The sequence below is a fragment of the Neofelis nebulosa genome, chromosome 9 (genome assembly GCF_028018385.1).
Source record: "Neofelis nebulosa isolate mNeoNeb1 chromosome 9, mNeoNeb1.pri, whole genome shotgun sequence".
Classification (NCBI taxonomy): Eukaryota; Metazoa; Chordata; class Mammalia; order Carnivora; family Felidae; genus Neofelis; species Neofelis nebulosa.
The window spans coordinates 102,408,994-102,421,442 of NC_080790.1; the positions used below are offsets into that span (position 1 = coordinate 102,408,994).

The following is a 12,449-nucleotide window of genomic DNA, read 5'->3' on the forward strand; positions in this document are numbered from 1 at the left end:
GGGAGAATCTAAACTCTGGTTGTTTATCACTACAGCATATGTTTAAATAAATTTATTTTTTGTTTCTTAGGTTTATACCAGATGATATTACCTTTGATGATGAGCCCAAGGACATAGCCTCAGAAGTGGATTTAACAGCATATAAACCAAAATATTTCACATCTGCTGCGATGGGAACCTCAACGGTATTTCTTAACTGTTAAAAGTGTATAGCTGGATTCTTGCTTTAAGAAAAGATTTTATGTATTATTTACTTATAACATCTTTGAAAATGGAAAGTATTCAAAATTTTAATGCACAAATACAAGTAGAAGGGAAACACAAGTATATTTGCATTTTTATTTGTTTGAACCTATTTTCAAATTTTTCTTATGCCTTTAAGCTTGAGTCATTTACCCACAAATGTTTATCTCCTCTGTCTTTCCCGTACATTCTTATTCAACTAGATTCTTTAATAAGTTATATGTCAGTTATTAATACCCTACAGAGTAAGGAGAAGGAGGTAACAGATTATTTCAAATCACAGTTAAAACCAGTAGAAATTTTAAATAGAAACACATTTTTTCTGCGGATATGATCCAAAATTATAAAAACAATTTAAGTAAAGTAATTCAGGACTGCTAGATGTCACATTAATGCTTAATAATGAACGGCCAGAAGATTTTTATTGAATTAGTTTGTTACTTAGCTGCCTACCTTCTCTCTTCTTTCCCCCCATAAACCTTCTACCCACAGATAGACTCTGCAGCAACTACCCAGTCTTCCCATTGCCTTTTCTGTGACAGACCACTGTGCTCTTCTGAGGACAGGCTGATGGTAGAGAGACCTATTGTATCTGTCTTCCACATGCTATGATGGGCACTATGTAACCTTGATGAGTTACTGAGTATGGTAAAACCCCACCATTGTGATAAGTGTAGTTTAAAAGATTCAGTAACGTAAAATGTAGGGTTGGTTTCTTTTCAAGACTGAAAAATGACCAAGGCAAGACTGTCCATACAGCTTCTCTGGAATTCCTAGGGTACCATCCACATCTGTACCAGTTCCAGCAGCAGTTTTATGGTTATCATCTCAGGGAAATTTTCTGAATAGGGGTAATTCTGAATCCTGTGACTAGTTAGAGCTTCTAAGGTAGTGACAGTTATCTTAGGGATCCTTTGGTTAACTGGTGCCCATTTTGTTGTCCTGATCTGGGGAGATTAGCCTGAGGAGAAAACAAAACAAAACAAAACATAGGGGACCCACCCTTATAATTCATTAACTTATAATGAAGTTAAAACATCTGACAAGACCCCATCTGAGAATAGGGGCTGCATAGAGGGCAGGAGCCAGTCAACAGATTAATCATGTTATAGATGAATTTCTGTATCGTGGGGTTTACTGCACTTCCAACCAGTAGATACATTTCTTATCAGTGGCTCTTAATCTTTTTTTGGAAAAAGGACCCTATTGAAATTGTGTTGAAAGCTTTAATAGATTTCACATAGTTTGTAGACCTCCTGAAATACTTAGAACTCCAGGTGAAAAACATGTTTTGTTGGTTCATAATAATGTAACGTTTTCACTAATGTGTTTTATTTCTTTTCCCTACAATTAATTAACACACAGATGAAATTTTACTCCTAATAATAGAGTACCTTGTATATAGCAGAGAGATAGAAGAACATAGATTGATGAAAATGGTTCCTCTTTCATAAATAAAATACTTTTTATTAAGCATGTCATTTATGATTTGCTTTAACATGTCTTAACCTTTTAAATATTGTTAAACATCCACATTAATGACAAATATTCTGATACTTTTTTATTCTTATTGGTGAAGGTGGAAATCACTTGGGATGAGACTGATCATGAAAGAATTACAACACTCAACAGGAAGTTTAAAAAGGAAGAGCTTTTGGACATGGATTTTCAAGCTTATTTAGCTTCCTCTAGTGAAGATGAAGAGGAGATAGAAGAGGAGCTACGAGGTACTTGTTAGTCTTTTGGTGTTCTATGTTCGCAAGCATTTAGATCCCTAATCTAGGCTTATTAGTGGAAATACGTCTTTGGCAGTAGCTTAAAGGGAGTGCCAAGCTAATTCTTAGGCTGCCTGCAAAGCATACTCAAGTGTACAGTATTATATACACCTATGGATAATATTTGAAACTTTTTAGAAGTATTTTTTTGGCCTGAATTTCTTTAACCACAAACATTTTGTTTAAAACTTTTACCAAACAGGGTCGCTTGGGTGGCTCAGTCGGTTGAGTGTCCAACTTCAGCTCAGGTCATGATCTCACTGTTTGTAGGTTCGAACCCTGCATCGGGCTCTCTCGGCTGTCAGCATGGAGCCTGCTTTGGATCCTCTGTTCCCCCCACTTTTTCTGCCCCTCCCCCACAGCTTATACCAAACAAAAAAAGCCTGACCTTTTAATTCTTTTAATTTTAATTTTTTTTTTTTTTTAAAGAGAGCGTACGTGAGCCGAGGAGAGGGGCAGAAGGGGTGAGAGAGAATCCCAAGCAGGTTCCACACTCAATGTGGAGCCCAATGGGTGGCTCAACCCCATGACCCTGGAATCATGACCTGAGCCCAAAATCAAGATTTGGATGCTCAAGTGACTGAGCCACCCAGGTGCCTAAAGCCTGGCCTTTTAGACTTGTCCTAATTCACATAGTTTTGTAGTCTCTTAACAAACTAGTAAAATGCTCTATAATGCCCCCTTTTTTAATATTAAGAGTTACTTTTGGATTGATTATTTTTTGTATTCCATTTTCTCCTCAACTAGTTTGGAAAGTAGACTGTTTCAGTTCGTTTAGTGATTGTTCTAGAAATTGTGACTTGCATCCTTAATTTATTAAGGCCTAATGGTAATTAATATTTTTACCCTCTTAGATAATACAGAGAATCTTAAAACGACTTTCATGTTATCCTCTGTTTTGTTATCCTCTTTTTTTATAAGTTCCACGGGATATTGATATTTAAACGGCCCTATTTCATTTTACCCACATTTTCTTCACTTTTTTTTGCTCTTTATTCTTTTCTAAATGTCATACTTCTGAGGACCATTTTCCTTCTGTCTTAAATATATCCCTGATAAGTTCTGGTAGTGTTTGCTGGTGTAAAACTCTCTTGAGTTTTAGTAAAAAAATATCCTTGTTTGGCTTTCATTTGAGAAAGATACTTTCACTAGGTAAAAAAAAAAAAAAAAAATTCTAGGAAGTCCTCTCCATCCCCACACTAATGATAATGATAATATCCTACTGACTTGTAGTTTCCTCGTTTTTGAGAAATCACCTGTCTGACATTTTCGGTGTTTTGAAGATTGTCTAGAATTTTTTTCGTGACTACTTTTTTTCAGTCTTTTGAAGGTTATCTAGATTCCTGGATTTCTTTTTTCTTTGACTACTTTTAAAGTTTTTTTGTCCTTTTTTTTTTTTTTTTTTTTTTGTCTTCAGTTTTACTGTGAACTAACAGATTTATTTGTGTGCTTCGGGTTTATTGGATTTCTTGCATTTGTGGCATGGTATCTTTGATCCCTTTTGGAAATTTCTCAACCATTGTCTAGTCACACATTTCTTCTTCCCTCTCTTTCTGGAACTCTAATTATGTGTGTGTGGACACACATACATACACACACACACACACACACACACACACACACGTATATATATGTATGTATATAAGATATTTTCACTGTAACTTCCATGTTGCTACTCTTGTATATTTCTTGATCTATCATCTCTCTGTGCTGCATTCTGGGTGTTTTCTTCTGACCTATCTTCCAGTTCCTAATTTGCTTTTCAGTGGTGTTGAATCTGTTGATAGACTTCCAAAAGTCCTCTTTGGCCATTTTTCAAAACAGCAATACCACTTTATATAATTTTCTATTCATTGCAGATATTTTCAACACTTCCATAAACTGAGTTAAGTATCTTCTTACAGTCTGTATCTGATGATTTCAGTATTTTAAGTCTTTTTGGATTCATTTCTATTATTTTTGTTTCCTTGTATATGTAGTTAACCTGTGTGCTAATTTGATAGTTGAGATGAGAGTATCTAATCAGAGAGGACTTTCATTTACTCTGGTCATTCTGGGACTACATTACTCCAGTTTTGTTTTGGTTTTTTTTTTTGAGCCTTTCTTTTCTTCTGTTTTAATAGACTATATTTTTTACAACAGTTTTGAGTTCACAGCAGAAATGAGCTGAAAATACATTGTTCCCACATCCCTCTGCCCACCCTCCTAACACATGGATACACACAGCCTGCCTCATTATCAACATCCCTAACCGAGGTGGCATATTTGTTACAAATGAGGAACCTACACTGATATATCAGTATCACCAAAAAGTCCATTGTTTACATTATGGTTCACACTTTTTTTTTCCTTTTTTTTTCCTTTTTTCTTTTCTGTTTTTTTTTTTATCTAATTTATTTTTTATTTAAATCCAAGTTAGTTAGTATGTACTGTAATAATGATTTCAGGAATAGAATTTAGTGATTCATCACTTACATATAACACCCAGTGCTCATCCCAACAAGTGCCTTCCTTAATGCTCATCACCCATTCCCAACACCCCACCAGCAACCCTCAATTTGTGCTCTGTATTTAAGGGTCTCTCATGGTTTGTCTCCCCCCACTCTGCTTTTATCTTATCTGTTTTTGCTCCCCTTCCCCTATATTCATCTGTTTCATTTCTTAAATTCCACATATGAGTGAAATCATTATGATATTTGTCTTTCTCTGACTTACTTCACTTAGCATAATACATTCTAGTTCCATCGCATTGTTTCAAATGGCAAGATTTCATTGTTTCTTATCACCAAGTAGAATTCCATTGTATATATATACCATATCTTTATTCATCCATCAGTCGATGGATATTTGGGCTCTTTCCATACTTTGGCTATTGTCGATAGTGCTGCTGTAAACATTGGGGTGCATGTGTCTCTTTGAAACAGCATACCTGTATTCCTTGGATGAATATCTAGTAGTGCAATTGCTAGGTCCTAGGGAAGCTCTATTTTTAATTTTTTGAGGAACCTCTACATTGTTTTGCAGAGTGGCTGCACCAGTTTTCATGCAGAACTGCATCCTCGCTAACATCTATTGTTGCCTGAGTTGTTCATGTTAGCCTTTCTGACAGGAGTGAGGTGGTATCTCATTGTGGTTTTGGTTTGTATTTCCCTGATGATGAGTGACGTTGAGCATTTTTTTCATGTGTCAGTTGGCCATCTGGATGTCTTCTTTAGAGAAGTGTCTATTCATGTCTTTTTCCCATTTCTTCACTGGATTATTTGTTTCTTGGGTGTTGAGTTTGGTAAGTTCTTTATAGATTTTGGATACTAACCCTTTATCTGATACGTCGTTTGCAAATATCTTCTCCCATTCTGTCAGTTGCCTTTTAGTTTTGCTGATTGTTTCCTTCACTGTGCAGAAGCTTTTTATTTTGATGAGGTCCCAGTAGTTCATTTTTGCTTTTGTTTCCCTTGCCTCCGGAGACATGTTGAGTAAGAAGTTGCTGCGGCCAAGATCAAAGAGGTTTTTGCCTGCTTTCTTCTCGAGGATTTTGATGGCTTCCTGTCTTACCTTTAGGTCTTTCATCCATTTTGGGTTTATTTTTGTGTATGGTGTAAGAAAGTGATCCAGGTACATTGTTCTGTATGTCTCTGTCCAGTTTTCCCAGCACCACTTGCTGAAGAAACTGTCTTTATTCCATTGGATATTCTTTCCTGCTTTGTCAAAGATTAGTTGGCCATACGTTTATGGGTCCATTTCTGGGTTCTTTGTTCTGTTGTGTCTGTTTTTGTGCCATAAAATTCTTTTTAGTATTATCATAGGACCATTAAACTAACTTTCTGAGATCCTATGATTGGCCTATCATTTTTTAGACTACTGAAGATACTGCATTATTTTTCTAAGTTTTTCATAACGTGAATTGTACTCCACACATGGAATGGAAAAGTCATCCTAGTTTCTTTGTTCAGACATCTCATATTAATAAAACCACATAATTTCTGAGGTATTTAATAGTCTCTGAAAAAGTATGATTTGCAAGGGTAGTTATGTTGGGCATAAAAGCCTTCTCATTTTTTTCAGGCTTCAGTGACTGTTGCTTATTAATTTTTGGCATTTCAAACTCAACTCCAGATTGAGTGACCATTTTATTTCTAGTATGATCAGAACAACCAAGTCCTTTTTCAAATAGCCTGTCTTTCTCTCATATACATACTGATTTGTCTATCGATTCTTTTTATCCACATGCCTGTATGGTCATTTATTACTTTCTGATAATTCTGGAATAGTTTTTCTTCACTAGCTGCTCTAAGTTAAAGGAAAGAAGAGAACATGTATATTTGTGAAGAATGTTAATAGGTTTCTTTGATTGGTTTGAGAGAACTGACCTAGACTTGAAATGATACTGACATTTGGACAAAAATGTGATGTGTAGTATATTTTTAAGATCTTGTGCTCCACTGGTTTCAAATCCTGAGTTTACCACATAGTAAAGTTACATAGGTTAACTTTCCTAAGCCCTTGTGCTTTTCTTTCCACAGCTATGAAATGAGGATAATAATAGTACCTGGCTCATGTTTGGAAAGATTGAGATAATGGTCACAAAGTGCTTACCATACTACCATGTATCATATATTTTTACTTCTAAAACTTTAAGAATTAATGGCTTTTTGTTTTAAATATACTACTCATTAAGTTTTAAAAGCATGCATTTTTCTTCATTATTTTAATTGATTGCCAGCTTACTTTAATCTGCAGTGTAGAGCCTCTGATAGATACATTAGTATTTTTGAATGCTTTAGAGTTACTAGATGTTCCTGGTGTTGTTTATAAAAGATCATCACAGGGCTTCTTACTGTTGGACTACTTTTTTTATTCTTTATATAGTATTAAGGCTCTCACAAAGTATTGTCCTTGAATTGGGAAAAAACAGATTTACATGAATTATCCCACATTTTAGAGCTTTGGAAAGTAAAATTTTAGTACTGGAAAAAATCAATTTAAAGTAGGCCATCAGAGACTTACCACTAAAATTTCAACCTGGAAGGAGCTTGCTTCTAATTATGTTTTCAGAAGTAAGCTTTTAATAGAAAGAAATACATTGCCATTTTGTTAATGTGTTCCTGATGTTTTATCCATTGAGTTATGGGATACATGACAGAATTCTATCCAACATTATTTTTGTGGCACAAAGCACAAACAGGAAAAAGATGAATTTCAGCTGTTTGAGTGAAAATATAAAAGTGTGATAGGATGGAAAGAATGTCCTGGACTATTTTTTTATTCATTTAGAGAAAAAAACTATGAAAACATTTACTTAACCAATGTTTTTTCCATGTCACCTTTTTTAAGATGTGAGGACAATCTGTTAACATTGATGTTTGACAGCTAAATGTTTGATGATATTAGACATTTTTAGTGACCGGTTAGCCATAGCTTATAGAAGAGAGGGTCTTCATTATGCTGCTTCTAAATTTTCCTTTACCAGGGACATTTAGTCAATTCAATAAGTCTGTATGTTTTGCATTAAAACCTAGGTTCTTAATTTATGTTTTTGACTTGGAAAATTACAGTGGAAATATAGACCGAACAAACTTTTCACGTATTAGTTTTCTTTGGTATTTGTTGCCCTGAATTTTATATTGTTTCTTTGTATTCTAATTATTATTTTTATAAATTAAGACATGGAAATGTGGATATTTTTCCACAGAGGGATATTAATTGAATTAACTTCTAATTTATTTGCTTTTATTCTCAGTGTATTAATGAGATCCTGAGAGTAAGCATATCAAATGGAAAAGACTCTTTATTGTTCATTTTGGACTACAAGCAGCTTCCTTTATCTGTCTCTTCAGTATAACAGTTATATCCATGTACCACATGCATCCCAACAACATTCACCCTTGTATTGACCATAACATTTTAAAGCCACTATGCCAGATGGTGGAAGACGTAAAGAGGGATAAAAAGCTATCTCTGCTGTCTTATTTATAAGGAAGAGAAGTCCAAGGATGTTACATGTCTATAAAATTATTTTGAAATATGAATTTTAATAAAAGAGAGATTTCGAAGTACACTACTTAGAACTTATATTGCAAATGATTTTTATTATAAACAAGACCTAATTCTTTCAATGAATTCATTTAATATTAAGAAATTTGTCTGATTTTGGTATTCTGTTTTTGCATTATATCTAACAACATCTTTTAGAAGGTGCTATAGTGACTGTGAGATTTAAATACTAGATTTAAATGTCAATTATTTCTGTATGTTAGATGAAATTGATTTTTTTTATTAGGTGATGATAAAGTCAATATGGAAGAAGATGGGAAAACAAAGAAAAGTCAGAAGGATGATGAAGAACAAATTGCTAAATACAAACAGCTCTTGCAAGTTATTCAAGAAAAAGAAAAGAAAGGCAAAGAAAATGATATGGAAATGGAAATTAAGTGGGTTCCAGGTAAGAATTATATACTTACTATGTTCATTTATTTTTCTTCATTTCAGGATATTGAGGGTATTTTAGATATGAAAGAAAAGAAGAATAACTCTTAGAAACAAAAACAAATCTTATTTTCCAGGAATATTTTGGTGAGGAAGTTAACATGGTATTTGCATACATCATTTAATTTTTTTAGGGAGTAGTGTTATGGACTCTTGCCACTTTATTCTTGGTTTCTTTGATTTACTAACTGTAAAGTATTTCTGTCCATTTATGAAGATAGACCTTTCCTAGGTTTGATTCCGGTATTGTTAGGATGTACAAACTTGAATACAGGCACCATGTGTTCTAAGGTCATTAACTTCTTTTTAAAATATGTAATTCGTAAATGTACTTTTCTCCCATAACCCCTGTTAGACCTTAATTAGTGAGGTTTCGCTAGCACAAAATACATTAATACATAGTTTTCCATCTCAGTTTTTCTGTGAAGAGTCAAAGAAATATAGTAAGTGATTTTTATAACTGCCTTGAAGGGCTCAACAGTTTTTTAGAGTAGTACAATACTAATTAAAACCATGTCAAAGCTAAACAAAGATAAAAGCTATTATAAATGAGGATTGTTTTCTAGCATACTCATTTTTTCAGCAACCTGAGCAAAGCAACATGTACCCTTGGAACCAATATTGTTTTTGCAGATTACTGCTGTTTACATACATATATATCTTTTTTTTTTTTTTTTTTTTTTTAAATCCCAGTATAGTTAATATACAGTGTTGTTAGTTTCAGGTGTACAACATACACATATATCTTTTAAAGTTAGGTATAATTTTTGACCAGGATTCAGTTCTTTTCCCACAATTCATCTCTAGATCAAAGAGTATTAACAACTTGTAGGAATATCAAGTGTTTTTGGGGTGCCTGGGTGGCTCAGTCAGTTAAGTTTAACTCTTGATTTTGGCTCGGGTCCTGATTTCACGGTTCATGGAATCAAGCCTCACCTTCAGGCTTTGCCCTGACAGTGTGGAGCCTGCTTGGGATTCTCTCTCTCTGCCTCTCTCTTGCTCACACACACATGCATGCACATTTGTTCTCTCTCTCAAAAAATTATAAAACTTAAAAAAAATTAAGTGTTCTATATTCAATTGTATCTATTTCATACAATTAGTATGCTTTTTCACTGGTAATGTTTGCGTAGATTTTTATTGGGGGGGAAACTAGCATAGTTTGATACTTGGTAGTTGTTTGACTAGTGTAATAAAATTCCTAGGGTGGACACATCTCCTGCATATTCCTGTAGGAATGTGGTGCTACGTTGTAGCCCATTTATTTTAAATGTTTGTCTTTTGCAGGAAATGGTGGTAAGAAAAATGAAATTTAGTAGTGTTATTGAAACAGTTGTTGGGAGAACTCAAGTTTAGCCTGGAGAGGAAAAGTCTACAAAGTGACTTACTGGTTATTTTCAAGTATTTGCAGGATGACTGTATTAATGAAGACTTAATTGCTCTTATTATCTCAGAAGTCAGTACTTCTGCTAGTAAATAAAAATTGAAGGTGGAGCGCCTGGGTGGCGCAGTCGGTTAAGCGTCCGACTTCAGCCAGGTCACGATCTCGCGGTCCGTGAGTTCGAGCCCCGCGTCAGGCTCTGGGCCGATGGCTCGGAGCCTGGAGCCTGTTTCCGATTCTGTGTCTCCCTCTCTCTCTGCCCCTCCCCCGTTCATGCTCTGTCTCTCTCTGTCCCAAAAATAAATAAAAAATGTTGAAAAAAAATTAAAAAAAAAAAAAAAATTGAAGGAAGGTAGAGTTTAATTTAATATAAAGAGTAATTCTCTTCATCATTAGAATTATCCACCAAAAAAATCAAAGAGGCTGCTTTAAGGGGTTAGATGCTCTTTTCAGTAAGTCTCACAATAAGGTGATCTAACCATTCCACTTGAGAATGTTTGTGAAGAACATCTTTCACTTTATGATTGAGGTTCTTTACTTTATAATTCCATGGAATGTTGAATTCTGTCTTTTAAGTAAAATACATTGTAATTACAGTTTAATCTTAGAATGAACTCATTGAATGAAGATATTTTAAATGAACATTTTTTTTAATGTTTTTATCATTTTATTTTGAGAGAGTATGCATGCACATGATCAGGTGGGGGGCAAAGAGGGGGAGAGAGAATACCAAGCAAGATCTGCACTGTCAGTGCAGTCTGACGTGGGGCTCAATCCCATGAACCATGGCATCATGACCTGAGCCAAAATCAAGGGTTGGACGCTTAAATGACTGAGCCACCCAAGCACCCCTAAAATGAACATTTTGAATTGGAGTGTTGAATTGACTGAGAAAGCAGATTTATAATAAACTTGATTGAGAAGTTTTATAGCAAATACTTCAGCTTTGTCAAGTGGACCAGATCAAACTTTTGTCTACATTAATATAGTTATATAGGGAAATTACAAAAAAGTGATATTTATACTTGTTTATACCTGGAAGATATAAGTAATACAGTTTTCCTGGGGCTAAACCTCACTTGGTCATAGTGTATTATCCTTTTTACATATTCCTGAATTCAATTTAGTAATGTTTTGTTAGATTTTTTACACCTATGTTAATCAGGAATATTTGTCTATGGTTTTTGTTTCTTGCAGTGTTTTTGGTATCAGGGTAGTGCAGACCTTATGAAATGAAATGTGAACTCTTCCTTTTTCTGTTTAGCAGTACGTTTTAATCTTGAGTTTAATTTCTAGATGTAATATTAATGTCACAGAAAATATCTTGAAAATGTAAAATGAAAAATTATTGTCTGTTAATTCCAGTACCCTAATTCAGCCACTGAGTGATTAGATGGATTGATTTATCATCTCTCTGTTGTTGAACACTTAATCATATTTCTGATCTTTCACTGTGGTAGACTTAAGGTATTGGAAAGAAATGTGACTGAAGACCATTACTAATTTTAACCTAAAAATATCAGTACTTTCTTAGACTCTTCACATTCATCACCAGCCAAGTAACTGGCTTACTATTTTAGGGCCTTTTATTTTTAATGTTTATTTACTTTTTGAGAAAGAGAGCATGAGCAAGGGAGGGGCAGAGAAAGAAAGAGACAGAATCTGAAGCAGGCTCCAGGCTCTGAGCTGTCAGCATAGAGCCCAACACAGGGCTCAAACTCAAGAGCCATGAGATCATGACCTGACCCAAAGTCGGAGGCTTAACCGACTGAGTCACCCAGGTGCCCCATAGGGCTTTTTACTTTTAAACAGTTTTTTAATGAACATGTCCATTCCCTCTGTCCCCATTTTAGAAATGTTTCTGAGCATCTAGAGAGCAGTCAGACCACAAAGAAAGCTAAATACTGGCAGTCAAGCTCACTTGATAGTTCTGTGACTTTCTCATTCACATAGCAACTTGACATATGCTGTGGATCAACCTGTGGTTCTCTCACAAGTTGTTAAAACTACCAGTGTCAAAACCTCAAATGTTAAATCTCAGATGCCAAGCATCTAGGACGTTATAAGTAATCTATAGCTTTTTCCATATTTTGAATTATTTTTATAGGATAACTTCCCAGAAATGGAATTACTAGGAAAAGGCATGAACACTTTTTGTGTCTTGAGATAATTGCCAAATTGTTTTCCAAAAGGGTTGTACTAGCTTATAATGCCTTTAGCAATAAGTAAAAGTGCCAGTTTTGTGGACTTACCATCAAAATTGGATATATTCTTTTTTTTTTTTTTTTTAACTTTATTTTTGAGAGAGAGAGCATGAGCAGGGTAGGGAGAGAGAGAGAGAGAGAGACACAGAAACTGAAACAGGCTCCAGGCTCCGAGCTGTCAACACAGAGCCCGACGCAAGGCTCAAACTCACGGACCACAAGATCATGACCTGAGCCAAAATTGGACGCTTAACCGACTGAGCCACCCAGGCACCCCAAATATATTCTTTTTTTTACTGCTAATTGAATGGAGGACAGTTGATATTCTAATATATAGTATATATATATATATTTTTTTTTTTT

At 34.7% G+C, this 12,449-nt stretch overlaps 1 protein-coding gene across 3 annotated transcripts in view; it reads left to right on the forward strand.

The window, feature by feature from the left end:
• ESF1 (ESF1 nucleolar pre-rRNA processing protein homolog) overlaps positions 1–12,449 on the forward strand; it is a 65,047-nt gene that overhangs the window by 14,456 nt on the left and 38,142 nt on the right. For 2 of the 3 annotated variants that reach the window (XM_058684848.1, XM_058684847.1), the window contains exons 7-10: positions 71–185; positions 736–816; positions 1,823–1,970; positions 8,296–8,457. In XM_058684848.1, the coding sequence (XP_058540831.1) occupies positions 71–185; positions 736–816; positions 1,823–1,970; positions 8,296–8,457 (506 nt within the window). The remainder of the gene's footprint in view (positions 1–70; positions 186–735; positions 817–1,822; positions 1,971–8,295; positions 8,458–12,449) is intronic. The other variant, XM_058684849.1, reaches the window with a different exon arrangement.